The sequence below is a fragment of the Mugil cephalus genome, chromosome 11 (assembly GCF_022458985.1).
Source record: "Mugil cephalus isolate CIBA_MC_2020 chromosome 11, CIBA_Mcephalus_1.1, whole genome shotgun sequence".
In the NCBI taxonomy this organism is placed as follows: Eukaryota; Metazoa; Chordata; class Actinopteri; order Mugiliformes; family Mugilidae; genus Mugil; species Mugil cephalus.
This window is the reverse complement of record NC_061780.1, coordinates 8,609,025-8,635,923: the sequence shown is the minus strand read 5'-3', so window position 1 is coordinate 8,635,923 and position 26,899 is coordinate 8,609,025. Positions and strand designations below refer to the sequence as shown.

At 42.9% G+C, this 26,899-nt stretch overlaps 1 protein-coding gene across 1 annotated transcript; it reads left to right on the top strand.

Moving 5' to 3' along the window:
* Positions 1-1,717: 1,717 nt before the first annotated feature.
* On the top strand, positions 1,718-26,849 carry LOC125016456 (CUGBP Elav-like family member 3). The gene is made up of 15 exons (XM_047598961.1): positions 1,718-2,361; positions 2,631-2,660; positions 3,081-3,325; positions 4,880-4,962; positions 19,349-19,397; positions 19,860-19,988; positions 20,074-20,153; positions 20,462-20,617; positions 21,068-21,212; positions 21,559-21,705; positions 21,813-21,875; positions 22,539-22,643; positions 22,795-22,938; positions 23,087-23,250; positions 25,758-26,849. The coding sequence occupies exons 3-14, from the start codon at positions 3,181-3,183 to the stop codon at positions 23,212-23,214; spliced, it is 1,374 nt and encodes a 457-aa protein (XP_047454917.1). The 5' UTR covers positions 1,718-2,361; positions 2,631-2,660; positions 3,081-3,180; the 3' UTR covers positions 23,215-23,250; positions 25,758-26,849.
* Positions 26,850-26,899: the final 50 nt, after the last annotated feature.

The following is a 26,899-nucleotide window of genomic DNA, read 5'->3' as shown; positions in this document are numbered from 1 at the left end:
TAAAGTTTCTGTTATGAACAGGAGGAGCACAGAGGCAGAAAATTATATAGGGTGATGTTTAAGTACCAAGGAGGTAACCTGGTTTATCATCCAAGTTCATAGTCTATACGGCATGCATGTTTTTCCAAGGTTAGATAGGCTGTATCTACTTGACGTGTAAATGTAGTCTTTATTTCTGTAGGAATCTCTCTCTCTTTTTTCAGTCTCTCTACCCGAACGGCCTCGAGCAGATTGGTCCTCTCATATGGGTTGCGTTCTGTTCAAGTTTTTTTTTTTTTTTCTGTCAATATATTTATTTAAACAACTTGAGGCCGTTTTAATTGTTATTGACACTATATAGGCTCTGCTCTGGACTAAATTGGGAACCTGTCCAGGTGTGCCAAGCCTCTCAGTCAATGACAAATAGTTTCCCTCTTAAGGTCCTTTGTGTTTCTTTTGAGTCTCCAAACCCTCAACATATACTGGTATGGTTGGGAAGCTTTTGTGGTGGAGAAATGCCCCATTAATGTCACACGAGATCTGAATGTTATTTTTCCCGTTCTAACCACTGAAAATCCCTGTTAAATCCATCAACAAAATAAATCTAATCAAATTAATCTCCATCGTGTTTTGTTTTGTTCATTCAGCGATAAGTGCATTTAAATTGTAAGATCTACAATGAGCAGAGAGGTAATTGAAAAGCATTTAAGCCTAAAGGTAAAGGAACTCCATCTGCTAAGCTTATAAAAAGGTTATGACTTCTGTTTCTTCTCGCACAGAATCCCCGGTCCTGCACTTGCGTGAGTTTCTTCTTGTTCGTGCGGGGACACTTAGCAGCTCCGGTGGCGTGCTGCCTGCTGCAGCACACCACTCATATCCTCGGGGTTGCAGCGGGCGTTGCGTGTCTCTCCTGCCGGGTGCTATGGTCGTTAGAAACCTCTGGTGATATATCCATATATGTATGTGTGTGTGCTGTGTGGGTGGAGTGTATATATGGTGGATGAATGTGGCGGGGGATGCTGGATCACAGAGGGCACGAGGCAAGGCGGGCAGATGGTGACCTTTTGGAGTAAATTACCATGAACCCTTTGACTCTCTTTTCACTCAATCTCTCTGCTCCCGCATCAACAATGAGAAAGGTGGAGGTGCTGCTAGTTAGCAGTAACATTAGAAGCGCCCTGTTGTTGCACATCGCAGTGAAATAGCCCGAATATCTAGCGGTTTTTCCACAATACAGGCTGTAAAGTAGGCCAACTCCAACCCGGAGCTATCGCTCTTTCCCTCTGTCACACGTTTCACTCTGTGTGGGTGTGAGCGTGATTTCGGGCTCGGGCGTGAGCAGCTGTAGTAGTCGTGACTGCGTGCCCGTCGTCGTCGGCGGCGCGCCTCACGTCAAGAAGCATCGTTTCAGCACCAAGGCCAGGGCTCGCGGCGAGAACAATAGGCGGCTCCGCGCACCGTGTCGCCCAGGCAACGTCCATAAAAAGTGTCACCCGTGTCAAGACACGAGGAGTAAAAATGCTAAAACAGCATATAAACAGCTTCTAAAAATTTTACATTTGGGACCATAAACGATGAAAAAAGATTTTTGTATTTTAATTACTAAACGTCTACATGTAAACAGAGAAAACGACGATAGTTTAGGGTTTTTCGTTTGCGTATGGCGAGAGTATTTGTTGACGGTCCCCGAGAGTACGTCACAAGCGGGCAGCCGCTTCGGTGGGGGGAGGAGGGGGCGAAAGAGAGACCGGTAGCTATATGACGTGAAAAGCCGTGCAGCCGTTGAACGAGTGAGACGTTTAAAGAAATTGAAAATTAGTAAAAGAGTTACTTATAGAGCAGCCACCGTTAACGGTCCGAGCAATACCGGCACGTCTTAAACGAGGCTGTTACAAGACCACGCGAGCTTAAAGAGTTTTGAGTTAGCCAAAATTTACGCGGCCGGCGATTTGACGGTTATCACGTTGAAATTAAACGGAAATTAAGCTGCTGGTGACAGTGAGGAAAAGTCAGCTCCGTGCGCGGCTTCCGTCTTTGAACCCGGCGCTGATTCAGTGGGACCCGCGTCAAGAGACTCACCTGCCAGGGCTTCACCTCCGTCATCCAGCATCCAGAGCCGGAGACCCGGGGTTTTGTAAAAAAAAAAACACACAAGCCTTAAAGCCTCAAGTATCTGGAGGAGGAAGAAGAGGAGGAGGAGGAGGAGGAGGAGGAGGAGGGAGAGAGAGACGGCGGGCACAAAGAGAGCGGAGAGCATCCAGAGAGGGGAAGGAAGGCGGACGGGACGGAGAGCGAGAGCGGCGAGGACACACACCGGGGACTTAACGGAGAGCATCCCTCTGTAATTTCTGACCCGCAACACTCAGCGTAAACCCATCATCGGTAAGAGGCATATTGTATGTAGCCGGATTATTTCCATGTGTTTTTGTTTTGTTCCGGCGCCCCTGTGTATGTATATGTGTACGTGTGTGTGTGTGTGTGTGTGTGTGTGTGTGAGAAAGTGTGTACATTGAGGGGGGATCGGACAAAGAGCAAGGGAGCCCCATGACATCCGTGTGTATGCTGTAACCTACAGCTGGCTAAACAAAGAAACCGCTCTATTGCAATGATTTACCCCCAATCACGCTCATTCTTCTGTGTTTCATCTTCAGGGATCCCGAACTCCGTTTATCCACCGAAAGGTAATACATGCTCACAAATATTTTCCTTTTATATATATGTGCGTGTGTACATATATATATATGTGTATATATGTGTATTTAATTGGATAGAACTGCCATTATTGTTTTTTGATTGGCTAATTAACATTTGCATAATTGTTTTACTAGAAGCTACCGGGGTCCTTTGTCATCAAACTCACGCATATAATCTTTCCTTTTATTTACCTTTAATTCATATTTTATAGACTTATTCAAATAAAAAAAAAATTATTACAAATTTATGTTTGCAATAACCGTATAAAATAAAAAATTCCAAGGGCATAGTAAAATACATTATAATATGCTACATTAAATAGTTATGTCAGGATAATAATTGTGTTTCTTGATTAAATTCTTCCCTTATTTTCTTTTTCTTTCTGCATAATTCACTGTGAACCCAAGGCTCGTCCAGAAACAGTAGTTCCTCTCCAGGGATACCTGCCACTGATCTGTTTGCCCCTAAGCCCCCGCAGTACCCAGTTGTCCCTATCACTTTGTCCCGATGAAGGAAGCCGACGCCATCAAGTTATTTGTGGGGCAGATTCCCCGGAATCTGGAGGAGAAGGACCTCAAGCCCATCTTCGAGCAGTTCGGCAAAATCTATGAGCTAACTGTGATTAAGGACAAATACACCGGCATGCACAAAGGTAGGTCTCATAGCCCAGATTAAACAGAGACTGTCAGAAAAGATAGATAAACAGATACCTAGATGCTGCGGATAGACGTGTGACAGTAAGGCAGATAGATGGGTGAATTTTTCTGCACTGAGTGTCACACGTATCCATGGAAACTGTCACAGCACCTCTCGTCTTCATCTCTTGTTAGCGCTGCAATGAGAGATCATGGAGACAGGCAAGCAAACTCAGTCACTGCACGTACACTGTGAACCGAAATGCTTTTTGTTCAGCAGTATGCTTGTGGCAAAAACAAAACAAAGCAAAACAAACAAAAAAACTGTGGGATTTGAAAATGTACCGAGATTTCTGAGGTTTGTAAACATGTTTGTTTATTTTCAACAGGAAATACTGTGTACGGGTCTGATGAAAAGCTTTAAAAAATGTTGTATTTATAGTTAAAAGCCTTTTAATTATACTAATGATTAGGTTTTAAATAAGTTCTAACGGTAATGAACTTTGAATACGACAGATACCCACTCTCTCTCTCTCTCTCTCTCTTTCTCACACACACACACACACGCTCACGCACACACACACACACACACACGCTGACTGACCTGGGGTCCTGTGTGTTATGAACCAGATTAGCCTGTATGCTCCAATCAGTGTAATGGGCCTGTAAGCCGCGGTGACACAAGGGAAAGAATCTGTTGTTTTGAGAATCCCCACGGCCTCAGTAAGCCCCTCTTAAAAGCAATGAGATGGCCCATAAGTTACATGTGTGTCTACGTGCGTGTGTGTTGTGTGCTTCCCTGTGCGCCAGTGTACGTGTCTCATCATTGCTTGCGTTTTGTCATCTCATGGCTTTATGTTGAGTCATTACACATTCTTCCGATGTACACCCGTTTATTTACTCTGAACCTACTTCAGTCTGTGTGTCTGTCTGAGATGTCACTGGGATGCTAACCTGCTGCTAATCTCGTTGTCTTAGTGCTGGTGACAGGTGTAGTACACGGCTGTGGCCAGCCAGCTCTACTACCTACCATTCCCTCACACATACAGACACAGGTACAGCACATAGGAAGAAGAAGGGGGTGTATTTGGAGTGATCGTGAGGCATGCATAGTGGTTGGTATAGGGCAGGGACCTGACAGTGACGAGCCTGTAAGGCCTTGTTAGACCTGCGCACACGTCTTTGGTGCTGTCATGTGTGCTGACTCGTGCCGTGCCGTTCTGAAATGTGCCGTGCCGTCGTGGAGTGTCCTTCTCTGCTCTAGAGTACATCCTTACGGTGTTGTCAAGTGTAGTTACTGTACACTGCATGATTATCCATAATTTTAATTGTTTCTCATAGTTATCCTTATTCAGAATAGAGGACGAGTGTTCAGGAAAGGCATTGGAAAGGGGAAACACTTATATGGTTTATGGCAGTGTGTTTGTCTGTGCGACAGTTTGTGTGTTTGTAAAGGGTAATACAGAGACAGAGATAGAGAACGACAAATATGAGAGCCTTTCACTGACCTTTTCCACCATTATTCCTCTCCCCCTCTTTTTCCTCTTTCTCCGCTTCTTTCTGTCTGGCAGGATGTGCGTTTCTGACGTACTGTGCGAGAGAGTCGGCGCTGAAAGCCCAGAGCGCTCTTCATGAGCAGAAAACACTACCAGGGGTAAGTGCACATCACAGACATAAACACACATCCCTAGACAGTACACACTTACGCAACAGCACACACAAAATTGCATTTGCATTCATATTGCAGAGCCCACCCTCCTTCCTACGTGAAGGCGCTGCCATCCACCTTGCACACGCACACAAGTGGCCTCACATCAGTGTGCGATTCGAGGTTCAGCTCCCATTAGTAACATTGTGACATAACTCAGCAGTCAGCAGGTGTCTCGCTGCTGAGGACAAACACCGCTTCTCACTGCAGACACATAAGTTACTCCCCGAGCATCATCATCTCCATTCCTTTCTCACTCTGTCCATCTCTCTGTCAATCCCTCCATTTGGCTGCGGTGATAGCTCCCGCCTAGAGAATGTCTGTAATTAATGTGGCCATTCCCCTTTGTCCCGTCCCAGTCTCCCTTCAGTCTCTCCAGTGAGATATTGTGTGCTACTCCTGTGCTGGGATAGGACAATGTTCATTATGGATGGGGCGCTGTGCGAGAGCGGTGTCTGTCTCATAGACTGTACCTCTCTGTCACTCCTTCTCTTTCCTTTTTCTGTCTGACCTGGTTTTCAGCGCAGTCGGAAACGGATTTTACAGTATCTGTTTTGGAACGATTTGTATTTGCACAACTGTTCAGCCCAGACGGAGTAGGGTTGTTTTAGTAAATAAAATGTAGTGTTTTTTTTTTTTAGTAAATAACATCTTCCTAAGCCTTATCTGCAGATTTGCAGCAGTTATAACAGAATAGTGAGTGCACCTCTGCTAGCTCTGAACCTTTCTCTATCTCATTCTCTCTGTGTCGCCTTGCAACTGATCAGAGTTTCAGTTCCTGCACCTTCTCCGCGCGCTGGAGTGGTGATAAGATCTCAGTGAGAAAATTATTGAAGGAGAGCATGAAGAAAAAGGCACTGGGGGAGGGGAAATGTTCTAACACACACAAGCTCAAATCCCTGCATGCATATTGTAGTCTTCTTCTTTTTCGCGTAGAAGGGGCATGTCTCCGCGTTCGCGCTGACACCACCTATGAAAAGACGGCATGTTAATATTGACATTAATCCAATTAGGGACTTCTAAGGAATCTGACCTTTCTGCATAAAATCACCTTTCCACTGACTGCCCGCGTCTCCATTTTCTCTCTTGTGCTGCCCTTTGTCCTCTGACTCATCCTATAATCTTCTCCTCTGGTTTACTTCATTCTTTAATGTTTGTCGCGTCAATATCAGGCTAATCACAGAGGGGAAATCCATCCATCGTCCTGCTTTACAAATGGATAGCTGCATTAAATTCCCAGATTAATTGTGATAAATATTCTGCGCGCACAAAGGAGACATTTGCAGAGAGGATACTTATTAGCAATAGAGATTTACTAAAGAGCCAGGATACAACAATCAGAAGCACCACTCCCTTGAGGAAAAGTGTTCAGACAAGGGCGTGGCTATTGAGCGCTGGTTTTTCTTTTTATGCATCTGGATTTCATCAGTTTGGAACATCTTGCTTTCCACTTGGGTTTTTTTTTTTTTTTTAAATTATAACATAAAACCATTGTGTCTTGTTTGAGTTTTCAGAGTAAAATATAAACCTTATTCTACTGTATTTGTGTGAGTTCAGTGAAGTGATTCATGAGTAACAGTAAACGGGAGCTATGAACAGAGCTCGCCACCAAAACTTTTTGCCACTCGTTTGCTCAGAACGTTCTCAGGTGTGTAATTATCAGAAACAACCTTGTGAGTGACACATTGTATTGAGTTTGGTATAACTTTTAAAGCCTGAATCAATTATTTTGGTGACTGTACCTTAGCATAGATCTCACCACATAGTCCAGTACCTTCCACACAGCGACACCTTTTCTATATCTTGTGTGTCTCCCTTCTCCTTCCTTCCACTTCCCGTTTATTTTGCCGTCTTTGGCTGGACTAAGAAACGACTAATGAAGATTTCTTAATTTCTCACTCCAGTCGTCCCAATCGTATCTTTCCCTTAGAAATACTTTCTCATCTCTTCTCTATTCTTACTTCTATTTTCCCCTAACCCCCCGTATGTGCTCCCTCACTCCACTTTAGCTCAGATCCCCACCGTCCCATGTTTTACTCCTCCCCTCACGTCTTCCAGTTTCTCCGCTCCAGTAGAATATTACAGAATCTTCTCTTCACTACTTTCAACTCTTACATTTCATGGTAAACCTCTCTCACCCCCCTCTTCCCTCACTGCTGTCTTTTACTCATTTTTTTTTTCTCTCACTGCACACTAGCGCTTCCTCTTCGGATTCTCATTTCACAGTCATTTATGGTAACCCTTCTAAGCCCCTCTCTCAACGCTGTCCCTCTCTCTTTCTCCGTCTCCCTCCTTCGCACCCTCCCCCCTCGCAGTTCCTCTACCCCTCGTCTCATTTCCCCTCCACTTGATTAGTTGACCCTTTTGACCGTTTCACACCCCCCCCCCATCCTCCTTCCCCTTCTCCTCTTCTTCCCTTGCTCTACTTGTTAAGCTGCATGATGAGTTTATCACAAACTCATTTCCATAGTCAGATCCCGGGCTCACTGTGGGGGCAAGAGGTGGGTACATGTGTGTATTTGTATGTGTGCACGGTGGCCTTGCTTGAGTGGGATTTGAATCTTGGGATCACTCTAATAAATTGCAGGCAGCGGTAGAACCTCATGCAACTTTAATGGAACCGAAGCACCACACACTCGTGCACATGGGTTTCTTTTATATGCCTGGCCGAGCAATTAAAGATTTGGTGACAAGTCAAACATTACATATTTTTACCGCTCCTGTGTGTCACTCACTGGTGGGATGTAACTGAAAAGTAGAAAGACGCTTTCTGAGAAATGAATTCAAATGTCTTCGCTAGCTTCAGCTGTGGCACAAGAGAGTCAGATTGGAAACTGGAAAAAAAAAAAAGTACAGAGGGATTGAGAGAGAGAGCGGGAGATGAACAGATGGCCTTATCAGAGTGTCCTGCGCCTTGTGTTTAATTTGGATGCAGACAGAGGGAAAGAGAAGCAAAGAGGAAAGATGGAATGAGGAGAGAGAGAGAGTTAGATCATTAGTGATAGTAAAAGAAATTTAACCGTGTAAACCACTGGTAAATCTCAGTGAATTAGATGTGTTATAGAAATTCTCTCTGGACTACATCTATAAGAAAGAATTCCTGTTTATCTATCAGATATTAGTGGCTATTTATTCGTGAAAGTTTAATTACCCAGTGTACGCAGGGATTTTAACCAGATTGGAATAATAGAGAAATGCATATGCCTATAAACTTGCTCCCATAGATGTATTTTTGTTTTACTTTACTGATGTTTAATTAAAGGCAGGCGCATTATGGCTCCGTGGGTGTACAGGAGAGTTAAGCATCTCATTCAGGTATTCATTTTTAATTGTAGTACTTCATCTTTACCACTGTCAGAGGGCCGTGTGACATAGAAGCTCATGTTTATGCTGATAGCGATTAGATCTAATGCCTACACAAATGATAGAGGTACATTCCTGTAAATTCATCTCTGCATAATATCTTATCCAATCAGTGATCTGCTGGTTGCAGCTTTTTGTGTCTCGTTAGTCCAGAGACATTGTGGCAGTGGGGTGGCAGCGTGTGCCCAAGGTCAGAGGTCAGGGCTCAGCTTCTTGTGAACAAATGCAAGGGGGCTGGTCCCTGAGCTGTAAAACGTTCCTATCCAGGAGATCCATTCGAAGGACGTGACGTCCCCCATGAGAGCTTGGACGGCAACAGTTGGGCACATTACAGCGGGAACCCGTTTATCAGTAACTACATATTCAGTAACATAACGCCGCCTTGTTAGCGGCTTTAATATTATGTTTGTTCACCTCAAACCTCTATCACGGATTCGTTAAAAGGCTGTGCTGTTATCTGTAGACAGATGGATAACTGGGGAAGAGTTTGCATACATGCTCACAAAGACCTTTTAAACATACATCACCACATGTGCTCATGCAAACAGGATTTAGAGTTATCCCTCGTACAACTGCGCCCTGGCCTCTTCTCCAACCGTCCCCTCTCTTTCCCTTTTCATCAGGCCACATTTCCCTCTCAGCCCGGTTAGATTTTAACCTCATATCTCCCTCTGCTCACAATCTTTTCAATCTTTTTCTATCTCTATCTCTCTGTCCTGAGCCTCCTGCTGCTGTATTTCCTACCCTATCTTTCCTCTTATCGGCCTCTTTTGTTCTTTGCCTGCGATATCTCTCTCTCCATTTAATCTGCACTCTCTTCTATTTGTGTTTATCGCTCCCTTCATCTTCGTACCACTTGAAACGCAACTGTTTCTACACACACACACACATGCACACACACATGTACACACACATGTACACACACTTGTACACACCGTGCACACACATCTGTTTGGTCACGCTGGAATCTGCAGATCTCAGTGTAGGTGAAATTAAAGTGTGATAAGCAGCTTACCAGGTGTGTGTTGTCATGCTTCACTGCTCTCCAGGCAGCACTCTGCTCCCTGTTCTTTGATTAGATCCAAACTGAAGCTCGCTCTCTCTCTCTCTCTCCCTCTCTCATACACACACATATTGTACTTTCTGAGATACGCTGTACGCCTAATGAATTATTTAAAAGGCAGGAGAAGCACTACAGGACGAGTAGTTAACAACAAGTGATACAGCAGAGGATCGATAGACATGTTAAAAAAATAATAAAAGTTTGTAGGAGTGTTATTGATTAAATGCATATGGTTTGACACTGTTGTCAAACTGATCAATTAAAATACCGCAGTTGCAAGGATACCTCTGGTTCATGCGGATGTGACAGGAGATGTTACGCATTTCATTGAAGCCTGAAGTGAATGTATTTGTGTCCCAAGCTGAGCGACACTTTATATGCATTCAACGTGGACTTACTCACGCTGCTGGTTACAACACAGCAGCAGCAACTCAGTGCCGATGCTCTTTACAGGTAGCGTTACACAACTTCATTGTTTTAGGACAGCTGAGAATTGTAAATAAATACAGAAAATAAAACTAGAGTTACAAAAAGGTTTCTCTATTTAATATATCAGTAGTGTGATGACACTGGGACCACAGGCACTACCTTTCCACGTGTCCATCATCTAGTACCTGTAGTTTATGGTTATCAGATCTATTCAGGGTGTGTGTGTGTGTGTGTGTTGTGTACATTATGTGTATGTTTCCATGTGGAATCTAAGAGACCTGGCAGGCAACCTCCCTATGGGGCAAGGCTATGATGAGCAATTATCCACTAGGGCGACTTTGTAGGCTAATTTAGCATATTTATGTGGTCAGCAGCACTGTTTACTATTCCCCTTCACTGCTTACTGATGCACTTTCAATTTAGAACAGACCCCAGATCCTTCTCTCCCTCTCTTCCTCCTCTGCCTCTATCTCTCCCCTCCTGATGGGGTTTGTGATGTGTATCACTCCCCCCCCCTCCCTCATGCTGTTTCTCTATTTTTATCCCCACTGTGTGTGGGATGGAAAGGGAGTAGAGGGACAGGTGTAGAATCGAGTGTGTGTTTGTGTTGTGTGGAAGAAGTAGAGAGAAAGAGGAGGAGCCAGAGAGAATGATACAGAGGAGGCATGTGGAGCAAAGGGGTGTTTGTGTGGGGTTGTGTACAGCTAATAACGAGAGGGATTTAACTCGTCTGTTTAAAACGAAAGTCTTTGCTGCGTGTGTGCTTGCGACGTATGTGCGTGCGCATGTGAGTGTGTGCATGTGGGTACATTTGTGCATGTGACATGGAGAGAGAAAGAGTGCCTGCCTCATATTTCACCACAAAATTGAGGCAGAATCTAATCATAGCCTCATAAAAGCCTGACCCTGGAGAGCGCCTGCCTCTTTAAGGCCTAACACACACACACACACACACACACACACACACACACACACACACACACACACACACACACACACACACATAGGCAGAGAGAGGAACATTTATGTCCTGGCCAGTTTTAAGAATTATGTTTGTGTGGACACATGATTACCAGGGTGTGTGATTGTTCACTGCCAAATCAGTGTCTCTCAGATGCTACACTCTAAAGTAGCCCAAAGTCCATATCACACACCATCTGTTTTGTAAATCCTGCCAGCTTCTGCAGGGTCTGTTTCCACAGTCGTCAAGTGAAAAGAACTGTCTCCTTGCAATTATCAGTCATCAATATTGCAGATGCTGGACTGATGCATGTTTTGTTTTAGTTGAACTTAAACTTTAAGTTCTTTTAAACTTTAAACTTTGAGAAATGGAAAGCATGGGCAACTTTGTTTTTTCAAATTAAATCATAGATCCAACCGAAGCACAAAGGATTACGCATCACACACAGTATATATTGATTTACTGCAAAACTGGGAATACAGTTTACTGACAACTGCGAGCACACTAGAGAAGTATCTTTCACTTTTGTTTGTTTGTGCTGAAGTTTTGTTTCAAGGAAGACCTGTTCTGGAAAGTAGCGTGTGCCAAAAAATCACTTAAAAGCAGTGACCTTAACAGACGACCAGATCCAAGTGTTCGTATTTGGAAAGGGCTTTGATCGTTGAGCAGTGTCACTGGTATCCAGTGCCAGATAATATAGCAAAAATCTCTCACTCTTTACATCAGTTACTGTATCATTCACTCCTTCATTTCAATATTCAAGCACATGCAAACTTAGACATCCAAGGGTAGAGCTGGACTCAGGAAAGTCTCAGAAAATAAATTTAATTCGAGTGTTTTAACTACAGGAATATTTTATTTTTTTTACTGTTACTGCACATTTAGAAGTTCACACACGCAGGCAATACTCAATATATGTGTCAGGGCAAAAAAATGCCATTGGCATGAGTTGGCATGTATTATTCTGTCCACACGAAACGAATCAGTCTGCAATCCAGACACCTTGTCTCAGCATGTATTATTTATGTGTCTGCACTGAGATGGACATATAGAACAGACCCATGCAAGGCAGCTGAATGAATGTGTGAATTTGTGTGAATGAAAAGTGGGGTGGGGGTGAGAGAAGTGGAGGAGGGCCATGAAGAGGTTTGGCATGAATAGGGCTGTATAGACGGGGAGGGGGCAGGGTGAGACAGGGGAGGAGTAGAGGAGGTCGGGTGAGAGAGAAGGAGGAAACAAGACAAAAGTTTTTCATAATGAGCGTGGAGGAAGGGGCAGGCGGGTGGTGCGTGGAAGAAAGGGGTTTTTCTGGGTGGTGGAGGAGTGGGAGGGAGTCAGGGCGCACTTCTGTCAATTTAAACAGAGACATCTGTCAGAGGGGGCCACTGGTGTGTGTCTGCATATGTGTGTATATTATTAGGCGAGCGAGGGGATGACAGGACTTAAGTTGCACCTGGGGTGTGACCTTTGCTCTGAGGTTCCCTCTCTAACCACACTTCAACCTGCTATCTAAATAAAGGCCTTTTCACTCTGACCACGGGGAAAAGCTGCAGCTTTATTCCAGCAGATTAGACAGACGTAGATCACCGCACTCCACAATGCTCTGTTCTGGCTATGAGAATGGGACAACGGAACGACTAATGACTCTGTGAGTTAATGTGTGATAGGAGGCAAAGTGAACTGAACAATCCCAGGTTTTGATTGGTTCATGGGGATTTTTGAGATTTTAAGCTACTGAATATAAGAGTGTCTACACTTGTCATCATCACTAATTGACATTTATACACTCACCAGCAAAAGCACAGATAGGTAAATGTACGTGCATTATAATATAACAGTTCTGCACTAAATCCGTCTTCATGACTGTTCAGTTTAAGTTGAATCAACATAAGAACGTTAGTAATTCAACTTTATGATCATTTTGGAGAACATACGTAATTCATGGTGCTGTTAAACTGTATCTAATTAAACACGAAAGTGTTTCTGTTATTTAGCCTCGCCCACCAGTAATAGAAACATGTGTTGCTACGACACAATACAATTCAATAGAACAAACCAGAGGCTGCAGAATGAAAACACAGTTAAATCACGAGCTCACTCAGCTCATATAAACAAATGCTGAATACAATAACCTTCATGAACCTAGGACTTAGTGCACGACTGTTATAACAGTGTGGACAGAATAATACATGACTGTTATAACCAATATAACCAATAGGTTATATTGTTTTTACTATTACCTACTGAACTGGCAAGTGATTCAGTCATGTTTAGGAATACGTTGTTCCAAGGACTCTGGTTTGGATCGATAAACATGAAACGTATCATCCAAATATATACACCCATAGACCTACTAGTCCAACTAGTTTAGTTCTATCAGCACAGTGTTTGAATCTTACTACTCAAATGACATATTTTCTCCATTTCAAAACACTTTTTCCAGTCAGATATACCATGAAGTCAATATGTAAAATCTGAAAAACACAAATTTAACTGAACAAAATAGATAAGTGTCACTTTGCTAGATTAAGGCATTACAGTAATCTTACATTTCTGTCTTAAATTGAACTATTAAATATCAAAACATTTAAGTCAGTACATTATACATTTTACAAATGATCAATAGGCCTCATGAGCTGCTCCCTGTGAAATAGAAGTAATTTAAGATAAAATGAAAAATAAACCCACTAAAAACATATCAATTAATATTAGAGTATTTCTTCGGTTTGTCTGTTAGAGAATATATAAGTCATGAGCATGTTTGTCTTGCCTTAATTTTCTGGGATTGTGCCTGACACTTTAACTATCTGAGCATTCATGAAATGTGTCACTGGCTTTGTGTTAAATGTAATCTCAACGAATATGAGGGTTTTGTAATCATGAATTTGTATGGCTTTGAGCAGCCTTTTTAATTCACCAGCTTATTTCCCAAAGGACTTACACTCCCTAAAATAGAAAGAAGGTCCAAGTGCATAGGTCTAAGAGTTATCCGCTATAGTGCTGCTGGATTATGTTGGACTAAATCCAAAGGATCAAATTTCAGTGAGTGCTCCGCTGCTGCATGCAGAATATTCTCATTGGGGTTTGACAAAAACAGCGTAGTATTATATGGATCAACAGGGAAGTTAGTTCGGCTTTATGCATGGGTTGATGCTATCATTATGGAGGTTGACGAAGACAAAAAAGAGGAAGAGAGAGAAAAGAGTTGCTAATCCATGCTCCAATAAAGAGGCTGATGGAGGGTTAACTGCTAGATAAGGTGCTGAGTGGTGGGGAAGGAGGGCAGGCTTCTCAGGTGTGAAGAATGGAACGAGAGAGAAACAGGAGATGGAGGGATGGGAGCAGGGGGATGGGCTGCTCAGGAGCTTGTATTATGGTTGCAGGCCCCCGTTGCCTGGCAACCGAGCTGAGCAAGATGCCAAGTTGCTAGGTAACCCGGGGGATGCAAAGCCTAACGTGGTGTGATAGAGAGATGCAAGTGAGGTGGGGTGGAGTTATGCTGCTGGGCCGCTCCACCTTTCCGCTCACTCTCTCTGTTTCACATCATAATGTTTTCATCCAGCTGTGAACGAGAGGCATGAACTCACTTTCATCAGGGAGCCTGGCTGCTACATGTACAATAAAATGGTTACATTGTTAAACGTGAAAAACGATCTTTTCTAACAGATAACGTGATATAATATACATTTTACTTATCTCTATCTTTCTGCCTTTTAATGGAGAGAGCATGAATTATTATTTACATCCACTCACTAGTTCATCAGGTGCACTATTGTAAATGAATGCATTCTAATATAACTTGAATGAACATGAATTATGATATTCAGCATTTATTTAAAATAAGGGAGAGCTGCTGATTCGTTTTGGTGGCTGTGGATTGTCGTACTATTGAATTGTATTGTGCTGTATCGAGCACCACCAACTACAACTGAATTACCACCTTCCTGTCGCTGTTTCAACCTAAACTGAACATTATAACAGTCAGGAAAAGAGATTTGGAGCAGGACTTAGAATGTATTAATATTTACCAGTGTACCTAATGAACTGGCAACTGAATGTATTTCCATTATCGACACACAGGAAGAAAGTGTATATACATGGAGAGAGAGGAGGATTGAACCACTTGACCTCCTCTAATTGAGCTGCATGAAATTTAGATTTAGGTGCTAAATTTGATACTTCATCTAATTCGATACCTGCAGAATTATATATATGAAAAACTCATAGTTTTATGTAAAACTGTGTTTTGAACAGGCACAAATATGAGTTTCAACGGGTTTCTGACAAATCAACTAAAGGGTTTGATAAACATGATGATGATGAGGATGATGAGAGAGTGTGAGAGGAGCGAGAGGAGCAATACGAGTGAAGCGAATGAGATATAGACTTTAGGGGTGAGAGAGAAGGGATAGGAAAAGATAAAAAAGCTGTGAAGCCTGTGTCATCAGTCAGGGTATGGAGGGATTATGGAACCGAGAGTAGAAAGAAGGGAATCGAGGATTGGCGAGAGGAAGAGGCAGAAATAATGCTAGATCGTGGAGAAGGGATAAAAATAGTTTTCCTTTCTTGTGCACTCTGGAAAATGGGCATCTGAAATCGTGTGGATGGAGTGTTCCAGCGGGAGATTGGAGGGGGAAGGGAAGGGAAGGGTGTGTGACGGGGAGAGATACGAAGGGAGAGTGTTTGTGCGCCCGTACACGTATACACACACACGCGCGCACACACACTCGCATGTTGTCATGCTGTGCACTGTAATCAGTTTTATATTACTGTTTGCCAGAACATTTCATTATTGTTGTGGAGTATTGGCCTACAGTGATTTGATGAAAAAATAATAATCAAAACAACATTTATTCTCGTTTAATAGTGCATGTACACACATTTACATAGTCACACGACCCCCTTCCCTCATTCCCTTATAACACGGCGCAATGGTTTATTCCGCTGATTTGTGTGGGTGGGGGAGGGGGTAGAATACGATTTGATTGGATAATCCAAGGATTTAATATCCCCTAATCCTGGCACAATCCTCTCTGCTTTACTGCAGGGAGTAAGATTAACTGTATGCGTGTAGTATGTGTTTGTTTCTGTGCGCTCTAAAGGGTTGGACGCTCCGGGAGCGAGGAAAAGTGTACTGTACTCTATATGCATATGTGAGTGACATGCACTGGGTGTCGGTCTGTATATGCGCTCTAACTATAGCATGCAAATGGAGCAGCGTTCGCATGCGGGGTTTCGTCATGCGTGTATGAGCGAACGTGCCTCCCCTGAAAGCCCGTGTAGGCTCTCACACACGATCGTATATCACATATCTGGCTCTCGTGCGTCGCCTCATGTACGGATTCACTTTTCTCGCAGATACAGAAACTCTCTGCCTTTCGGCGGGTCCTTCTTAGTATGCAGCAGGGTGCATCAAACCACGCTCCAGTTTGAAGCCAGCTCCTTGTACGTGCGCACGTTTGCAGATGGTTACTGTTAATTAAGCCTTAATTGGAACGTGAGTAATTAGAGGATAATTTGACTTGAAAGCTGCGCGTGGCCGTTCATGTGTGTTTCAGGGAAGGGAAGAGAGACAGCGTGGGGTGACTAGGAGGGACTATGCTTTGCATTTTCCTCTGCAGTTCAAGGGAATTTTTAATTACTCTACTACAATATAGATTTAATTCCCACACCTTCTCGCTCACATTTACTTATTATATTGTTGTACAGTTTTTCTATTTTTGCTTATTCAGGTGTTGATTTTCTTTTCCTGTACCTCTGAGCAAAGTGACCGTGTGTTCACATACCTGACTCTGATTCTGACGTCTTTATTCATGTCATGAATTTTCTGTCTAGTTTTCAAACATTTGTACCTGGTGCAAATTTTTCCCTTATTTATTTTATGTCAACTTACAGGGAGAGATAAATGTGCAGGGAAATACTATAAAGCCACCAAACCATCCTCCTGCACAAATTCTTTGTTTACCCAAAGAGCACAGCAGTCACCCTTGGCAACCAGCATCCTTGTTTACCTACCCAGTGTGCCGTCATACGATTACCATGACAACGAGCTGGTTGCTATGCCAATTTTCCGATGCCATTGTGTTGTCTTTGTAGCGGCGGTGTGCACCTCTCACCTCCCACTTTTCTCCATCTCTTCTGATTCTTCCTCTCACGTTTTACTTTGCATCATGTCAAGTATATAGTACATGATTCCTTTAAAACATTAAGTTGTGATTTAAAAGCCTCAGGTCGGAAACAAACGGCATTTCTGTTCATTTTGTTTCGTGGTGTGCAAATAGGAGCGTGTATGGGCCTAATGAAGGGAAAGGTGGAAGAGGTGATGGATGGATAGAAGTACAGACAAAGGGTTAGTGGACACAAATCTTGCTACAATCAACCTGCTCTACAACACAATCCGAAATCAATAGACAAGACGGGACTGATCGATGAGTTGGTAGCGCAAGATTGATGGCAGCGTGGATGGACAGCAATAACACCAGGACTGGGTTATGATGGACGGAGGGATGGATGGATGGATGGATGGATGGATGGATGGATGGATGGATGGATGGATGGATGGGTGAACAGTGTCACTCCAAGGTTACAGAAAAGTGTGAGGGCGTAGTGTGTGTATTTCCTGGGAGTTTACGCTCGCGTCGATAAAGGTGTGAGGTTAAAAATGTATATCATTCCTTTCCTCCGCAGACCTTGTGTTCGTGACTGCCTGTGTTTTATGTGAAAGTGGGTACAGAAGTGTCTGCATGTGTGTGTGTGTGTGTGTGTCTCAGACTGTGTGTGTGAGATGGCCTTGCTTTAGATCAATGGCTTTGTGGTGACAGCTAAGAGCTGATTAATCAAATGTATGGATCAGTCTCTCTCTGCTCTGCCCTCTCCTCAATTACCAGCTTCATTACATTGCCTTAACACCCCACTGGGACCGTCCTCCATTCTTCCATCTCATCCTTTTACCCTCTTTCTCCACCCTCCTCCTCCTTCCCCGTCCATCCCACCCTCCTAGTCATGCTCTGTTTTCTGACTTTTTCTCCACATCTTTCAAACCCAATGGTATTTAGAACATTTTACATGTTGTTGTGGCAGAGTGAGAAACTTCAAATCTGAGCCTGACTCTTTTTTATTTAAGAATATTGTTGCTTTAATTTGTTTTGCCAGTTTTTTTAATGATTGGATTGGAAAATTGGAGAGTTCACTCCACCAGCATGTTTTTTTTTGTATTTGTGTATTAATGGCATCTCTTTATTCAGTCCATACCTCAGCTCTTCTTTATCCTCCTCTCCTCCCTCCACCGTTCCTCTGGGTCCATCCCTTTTCTCTTCTCTCATCCTCGCACATCTTCCCTCTTTTCGCCGCCATCGTTCTGCAGCCCTCCCCCACCCCGTCCCCTTGGCATTAACACTATCTCATTGCCTCAGTCCTATGACTAAGCACTGTGTGTATGTGTTGTTGTTTTCAGCGGCTGTGTGTGCCCTCATGTATATGCGTGACACACCTGTGTGCCTCCGGATAGTACGATGTTCAGAATATATGATTGCATACATTAGGACTCCAGGCAGTGGATCTCTGTAGTCGTGACATTTTATAGATAGAGCGAGTCACGACTGAATCACGCCCTGCTCCTCCCTCCCGTCTTTGTCTTTCTACTCTTTTTGAATCATCCTCTCAGGGGCAGCTCTGCTTTCATCCTCCCACTCTACCTCACTCTTCATGTAATACGTCTTTTTACAGTGTTGCCATTTCTCCGGTTTCCTCTTGGCCTTCCACCTGCCCTTATAGCCAGTTGAAATGAGGCGGGGTCCCCCAGGTTGCTCTCTCTCCCATTCTCCATCCTTTTACTCTAAGTACTGTGTCTGTTCCCTTTACTCACTTGTCATTAAACTCCACTATAATATCCCCCCCCCCCTCTCTTTCCCCCTTGCTCTCCCCCTTCTCTGTATCTCATCCTACTCTTGTCCGTCATCTAATCCGTAGTTCTTCTGTAATCCAGATCAGGTGGCCTGCATTCTTAATCTTGTCACTTCTCAATCCCTCCCGGCGCTCCTCTGTGTGTGTCTATGTGTGGGAGACAAGTCAGAGGTAGTGAGACAGAGAGCAGCCTGGGACAGAGTTTAGACACACCTGTCACCTGCTAACCTCGATTCATCAATGACTGACCAAACACGTATTTGTTGTTATAAGCCACTTAACGAAAGTCTTTTGGCGAAAATAACACATTTGTTTACTGATGTCTTCACTCGTGAAGCAGTGTTTTTTCTGCTAGTCTCCTTTTTCATTTGACACTTCTCTGGGTTTCAGAACATCTTCACTATAGGCTGCAGTTGAAATCATTAAACATTTACTTACAAATACTGATTAATGTGCATTATCCTTATAAATAAATAAAGAAATGAAATATATCTCGCCGTGAGTGAAATCAGTTGATTTTCTCAAGTGAATAACAATCTCTTGCAGCAAGATGAATAGAGAGGCTTGTTTACATTGACCATCTGTGTTAATTATCCTGCTTGTTTGTCCCTCAGATGAATCGGCCAATCCAGGTGAAACCAGCTGACAGCGAGGGCAGAGGAGGTAAGACACACACTTAAATGCAAATACAAATGTCTTTCCATCTTTGAGAGGACACTCGTTGATGTAATTCATTGTCTATCCCTTATAAAAAACATCACAAATAAATGTATAACCTTTACCCTCAACCAAAACCTTAATATAACCAAATCCAATAATCATTTAAATTTACAAGGAGAAGCCCTCACAACGCACAAACGCCCAGCTTTGGTAGATTTAAACTACAAACTGTCCACATATGCAAACAGTGTGTCAGGTAGAGGAGCAGGAATCAGTATAGATCAGCTAGAGGTGGAAAATCATCAGCTGTGGGCTCCTATAGTCAATACTGCTCCCTGGTGGACATAAATGGTCACTGCCATACAAAAAATCTTTCTGTTGACCTTTTAGTTTACTGAAATAAAAGGAAATAAAACAATTTTTGTATTTTTTTTCTCTTTCTTCCACATATCCTTGATCTCTCAGAGGACAGGAAATTGTTTGTGGGCATGCTGGGAAAGCAACAGAGTGATGAGGACGTCAGAAGGCTGTTTGAGCCCTTTGGCAGCATAGATGAGTGTACTGTGTTGAGAGGACCTGATGGCACCAGCAAAGGTAAAGTGGACGCAAATAAGATGCTACAAACTACGTCAGTTCGTTCGGTAGTGCATTGTAATTTAATGACTCTGTTTTGTCGCAGGGTGCGCTTTTGTAAAATTCCAAGGACATGCTGAAGCCCAAGCTGCCATCAACAGCTTGCACGGGAGCCGCACGATGCCTGTACGTTTCATTGTTTCATGCATATGATTACAAATGTCAAAAAATATACAGTATAACACAAATACACACAATGCGCTCTAGCAACGGCGTATGCATAAGTGACACAAAAGTAGTAGTAGAAATATTGTGTAGGTAATAATGTATGTCATCTAAGTCCACATTTGCATTGGTGCTGGGATGAGCTTGGCTCTCATGTGACTCATGAAGAACTAATGGGACAGAGAAAATGAATGAATAAACAAACTCTAGTCCTCCTAACACATGACATTACTTGCAATTCAAACATCTGTCCTCATCTGTCCTCGCAGGGAGCGTCGTCCAGTCTGGTGGTGAAGTTTGCAGACACGGAGAAGGAGCGGGGGCTGAGGAGGATGCAGCAGGTGGCCTCCCAGCTCGGCATATTCAGCCCCATGACCCTCAACTTCCCCGCTTACAATGCCTACACACAGGCCGTCAATGCACAGGCAAGCCTGAAAACACACTCGCTGTGCAACGCACGCATGTATATACAGCGCACATCAAGTTTGTAAGGGGAGTGCAGTGCTTATGAAAGGATGTAATAAGTTTGAAGAGGCTATCAGTGGTCTAATTGGGGCTAATGTTATTACCCAGACAACAGAACATACGTCATCTGGCATTAGCTTTCCCGCAACACATAACCATTAACCCACTGCCTCAGGACATAATGGCCTTGTAATTAGATCTCTATTCATCTGTTCTTCCATCACTCCTTCTGCCTGTCCCTTCCACTCATTTTTCTTCCTCTTCCTCCCTCTGTCTTTTCCCTATATGTATTTAACTGTCTCCTTGTCTTCTCTCTCTCTCTGCCTCAATTTCCTCCAATTCCTCTTTCTCTCCCCTCCTCTTCTACTGCTTCCATCCCTTCCTCCCTCTGTTTCCTTCCTTGTCTACAGCTTGTCCAACAGCAGGCCCTGGTTGCCCAGTCAGCGTACTTGTCTCCTGTGGCAACAGTTGCCGCCGTACAGATGCAGCAGATGGCGGCACTCAATGCCAACGGAATCATTGCCACACCCATTACACCCATCACACCGTCCTCGGGTAGGCTCCCATATCCCACGGATACTCAGCAGCACATTTCAATTTTTGCTAGAGCTGCTGTATTGCGTATAGTAGGCTATATTGTGTGTTATTTGACTATGACAGCAGATCTGGAAAGTATTTTGATTATGTCAGGAGTCTTTTCCTTTTGAGTTAATTACATCATCAGAGTAAAACTAACAATTACTACTAATAAGGGTTTAACATTTTATATATTTTTTTCTCGTTTCCATAAGGACAGCAGGATAATTACATAATTATGAAATAACAATTTAGGGATAGAAGTTGTTTTAATGAAACGGGGGGTATAGTGAAATATTACAATGTCTGGTTTCTTTGCCTGTAGGCACAAACACCCCACCAACTATGGCAGCAACACCGGTGCCTGCTCTCCCTCCACCAATAGGAGTGAATGGTTACAGCAGTGTCCCAGCTCCCACCAATGGACAACAAACAGAAACACTATACACCAATGGCGTTCACCCATATCAAGGTATTTTGATCGAACGAGAATGCACGTGGAATGAAGAATCAAATAGCATTTGTGACCGTATTGCTTGTACGCTGTCATCCTCACTGGTTTTACTTAACTGTCCTCAGCTCAGAGTCCAGCAGCACTGGATCCCCTACAGCAGGCCTACGCAGGCATGCAGCACTACACCGGTCAGTATATGGAGAAATTAAAGCACTGTCCAACTATTGTTTTGATCTGGGTACGAATCTCAAGCATATATACTGTGTGGTACACTCTGTAGAAATGTAGGATGATGTGTAGCAATGTAGCTTATCAGCATTTACAGACTGACTTTGGTTACTTTCATTGACAACAGCTCAAATGCTTAAATTACATACTGCAATGCAACAAATGCACATGTGAATGGACAGATGTTCACTGATACAGTTCACTAATACATGTCTGTACAACAGACAGCTCAGGCAGGAGGTCAAATCAAGGTGTACGCTAGAGAACAAGGAAAGTAGTGATGATGAAATATGGATGAAATGTTTCAAGGGCAATTTGACCGAATTAATTTTGTTGTGATTTATCGGATTCCACTGTGACACGTGCGGCAGTGATGTAACACAGCTAACCATAACTTTACACAATCTGTATCTGTGATTCATACATTTAATGTGTGCATACCAGACTCAGATCAACAGTGTCCTTGTTTGTCAGACTTGCTCCACTCTGTAGTTACAGTTAATAGTTTTCACCTTCAGCGGAGACGTTTCAGCTCCAACAAAGTGCCTCCATTGGATGCCCCTATGTTGCCACCTGTTGTTTTCACCCAATGAGAATTTGTTACTGTCTGTATCTCCCAATAGCGGCGTACCCTGCTGCTTACGGATTGGTTGGGCAGCCGTTCCCCCAGCAGCCAACACTGGTTGCCCAGCAACACCAGCAGCCCCAGCAACAGCAGCAGAGAGAAGGTGATGTGACTTCCTATGTGACGGGGGCCACACCCCTCTCCTCAAACTCTCCCCAGTGATCTTATTTAAAGTTGATTATCACTAGGTTTTCACCATTCCCAGTTCATCGCTCCGGCTAATGTATGTGTTTGTGTGTCTGCGTGTGCTTCAGGTCCAGAGGGGTGTAATATCTTCATCTACCACCTGCCTCAGGAGTTCAGTGACTCAGAGATGCTGCAAATGTTCCTGCCCTTTGGCAATGTCATCTCAGCTAAGGTGTTTGTGGACCGCGCCACCAACCAGAGCAAATGCTTCGGTGAGACACATGAGAAAGAGGGAGACAAAGGGGAGAGTAGGTGTATCACAGCGAGGGAAGGACAAATAGAGGATAAAACACTGTGCTAATTTCACCGCGTAAACTAAGGTGACAAAAGTTAAAGTTGGTTCTCTATTGTCTTTTCCAGGATTTGTGAGTTTTGACAACCCAGCTAGCGCTCAGGCCGCCATCCAAGCCATGAATGGATTCCAGATCGGCATGAAGAGACTGAAAGTCCAGCTCAAAAGGCCAAAAGATGCCAACCGCCCGTACTGAGTGACAGCCGAGAGGAGCAAGAACGAATAAATAGAGGTGAGGTAGGGGTGAGGAGGTGATCAGTGACATGACCTGAAAAAGAAGTGAGGTGTAATATGTTTGGGCAGCAGATGGATGGAAGTAGGTTAGTAAGAGAAAAAAAACAGGGAGAGGCTAAATGTAGATTTGACAGTACAATGCTAACTGATGGCAGGTTAAAGGGAAAAGCTTTACGTGACATTTCAGTGAATGTCCATTGGGTTGTTCATATAAAATAAAAAAACTTAACATCACAGGAAAAGTGAAAATACTAAAATATTGTTTTCCTTTTTATTTTCTTTCACAATCTTTATTTTTCTTTCCTGCTGTTTTGATCTTTTCCTGAAACGGCAACTTACCTCACCCAAGATCCTTCCGTCCAATCATAATTCTCGAGGACCCCATCGCTATGGCAATGGTTGCCTAGTGACCGATAAAGCCCTGACCCCCCCTTCCTCTCGCATTGTTGTAAGTTGATTGGTTGGCCTGTGTTTGGGTTGCTGTGGCGATTGATTGCCTGTGTTGGTTGCCCTTGGCAATTTTTGTTCTGTCACCTCGAGCAACCAGCCATGCGTTGACCTGCATGTCCTGTTGCTGTAGTGACCACAGACTGTGTTTGGTGCATTGTGACTTTATTTTGTATTGACCTGTGCACATACTGATCAATAACTGTCAATAGGCAGGACTGCACTCAGAATCAACAGATTTTGATTGGCTATTTGAGACACTTAACCACTTAATAGTCATTTGATAAATGCAGTATTTTTGCAGCTTTGTTTTTGATCAGTTTCTGTAGTGTTCTGTTTGGTGTCATTATGATTTGAACAAATTGTTTGGGTAAAGTAGTGAGCGTGCGCATCTATGTGTACATATGTGTCTGTGTTACACTGTTAGTGTGTAATACGGGAGGGCATAATCCTTGTTGTATTGTCGTGTTCATGGAGAGGTGTCCAGAGGTTTCAGTAGTGGACTGGTTGAGGAATGTAGAGCAGCAATACAGTTTACCCCAAACTATCAGTAAATCATTCCGATGGAAAAACTACTCTTATTATTTTATGCAACATTCGCTGGTAGACCACGTTGGAAAAGAGGTCATGACATTGTTACACAGAACAATTTGCAAACTATGGCAACACAGGCAAGATGACAGACAGATAAGAGCATTTAGTTTTATTGTCAAAAGCACACTGTAGTTTTGGGCGAGCATGCATTTGGTGAGTTGTGCAATGATAGTTTATAATCCTGGATTGTGAGTTATTACTCTGTTTGATGTGGCACTTAAGTTTTTGGCTCCTTTGTTTTTCTCTCTCTATTTTATTTTTTTCACATTTTTTTTATCGCTGCTTTGTCGTGTCTCCTCTCCCCTTCACTGCCTCCTCCCTGCTCCTCCTCAGTCTCCTTATTTTCTCCTTCTTGTTCCCCCCTTTTCTGTCACATTATTTCTTCACCTCTCCCCATCCCCAGCCTCCTCTTTCTATTCCTCTAGCTCGTGTTTTGAGGTAAAGGGTATGTGGTTGTCATGGTGGAAAAACAAGTGCCTCTTGCTTATTGGAGAACAGCCTTCAATTATAGGAATTCTGGGAGAAATGTAACAAAGAGGAAGTAAATTTAATACTCCCCTTAAACTCTAATCTTTACACAAACGTGAAGCTGCTGTCAGGTCAGTGTGTGGTAGCACCGTCATACGGCAGCATATTATAACTCAAGTATTCTGTGTCTGTTTCTGGACAAACATTTACGGAACTAATCTTTGTGGATAATAAGGAGGCCTTTCAATACCTATAGAGAGACAGATTATACATATATGTATATAAATAAATATATATATATTTGAAGCATTAACACCGGCAGCTCCTGATTCAAATTATCACCCAGAATTTCTATACTGCAAATGCCAGAGAGTGATGCATGTTGGTAGTAGTGTTTGCTTGCCATGATCTGAGGCACACGAGTGCAGCACATGCTAATCGAAACACACACATAAAAGTCGCTTCAAGAGCTTAAACACACACACACACACACACACACACACACACACACACACACACACACACACTTACCCCCAGACGCACACTTTTACCGCCAGACTCGCACAGCCACTCACACAAGGACACATTAAAAAAAAAATGTTTTTCACTGTATTGAGCTGCATGATCCAGGCACTGTGTGTGTATGTGTAAAAGCACCATGATTGATTTACTGCAATTGAAAGACAGAATTTTACAACTGTGAATGACGCCTTCTTGTTTTAACTCACCACTTGAAAAAGAGACAGAGACAAAGCCAGGAGCATCCCAAGGTGCAGGTTGTTGCAAGAAGTGTGACAGTAGCTCCAGTCGTGCCTACAGAGGAGACTTTTTGGTTGGGAGGGGCATGTTTGACAAAATGTGAAGACCATGCAGAAACACGGACCTCCAGTGTATTTATCGCTCTAACGGATCCTCCGTCCTTCTCTTTCTGTCCCTCTGTCCCTCTTCGTGTGCTGTATCTCTCCCTCTACCCTCCAACTCTCCATCCCTTCACAGGTGACCTTTCAGAGTCCAGCCGAGGTGGAGTCCCAGGGTTCATTGTGCTTTCAGACTGTCTGCTACCTGTGAGCGTCCGCGGAGTGCAGCCACACATACACACACACACACACACACACACACACACACACACACACACACACACAGCTACACAAATATACATGCACTCCCAACTGAACCTCAAACGGTACAAAGCGGATATGTACATAAAAGTGCACAAACACACACACGGATATACACAGTTCAAACGAGTCAGTAATCTTAACCATACAGTTGTGAACTTGGTTTGACCATATTCTGTGTGGAACAGGGTGTTAAGTACAGCTGAGACAACTCAGACAAGGTGTTGTTGGAGGCGACTGATGAAATCTGCTGATATATCATTTCAATAGACTTGTCTATACTATGTCTATTACATGACAAATATAGAGGGACCGATGTTTCATAATAAAAAAAGAAAGAAAATACAAAAAAGAAACTAAATGAGTAGGTTAGAGAGACTTTGGAGAGGATCCTAATGACCTGTAAATAGTTTAGTTTACAAAGAGCAGCATTTAAAAAAAAAAAACAAGAAAAAATGCAAAAAGAATACTACTTTAGATAAACACTGAACAGGACACAGCGACATTATTATTATTATTATTATTATTATCATTATTATTATTATTATTATTACCACTAGTAACATTGCCATCTTAATAAAAGGATATTACATTCCAAATTGTAAAATGGGAAATCACTAACCTATTTTAAATTTCTACTTAGATTTTAGGTGAAACACAGGGGAGGGGCGGGATTGCACTTTTCTTCGGGAGGTTTTAATATTTGAGCTATTTTTTATTTATTTACTAATTTATCGATTATTTTGTTTATTGGGAGAAGGGATTTGAGTGGGTTGCAATATTTTGATTTTAGAATTTTCTAGAGAAAAAAAAAACTTTTGAGGGCCTGTTTCTGTCAGACTCTTGCAATCGAGTAATTATAATGTATGTATTAATTATTACAGCGATTATATTTATTTCTAATTTATTGAATCCTGTTTTTGATCCACTCTCTTTTTAAGTTTAAATAAAAAGTATCATACTAAACGTCCTAATGTGAGTCATTACGTGTGTATGTGTTTGTATGTATGTGGCAGGAGA

Bases quoted from the DNA above. Each gene is read 5' to 3' on its own strand.
- LOC125016456 (XM_047598961.1), top strand. From the start codon at position 3,181: ATGAAGGAAGCCGACGCCATCAAGTTATTTGTGGGGCAGATTCCCCGG. The intron at 19,989-20,073 runs GTAAAGTGGACG...GTTTTGTCGCAG, and splicing joins ACCTGATGGCACCAGCAAAG to GGTGCGCTTTTGTAAAATTC. The intron at 21,213-21,558 runs GTAGGCTCCCAT...CTTTGCCTGTAG, and splicing joins ACCCATCACACCGTCCTCGG to GCACAAACACCCCACCAACT.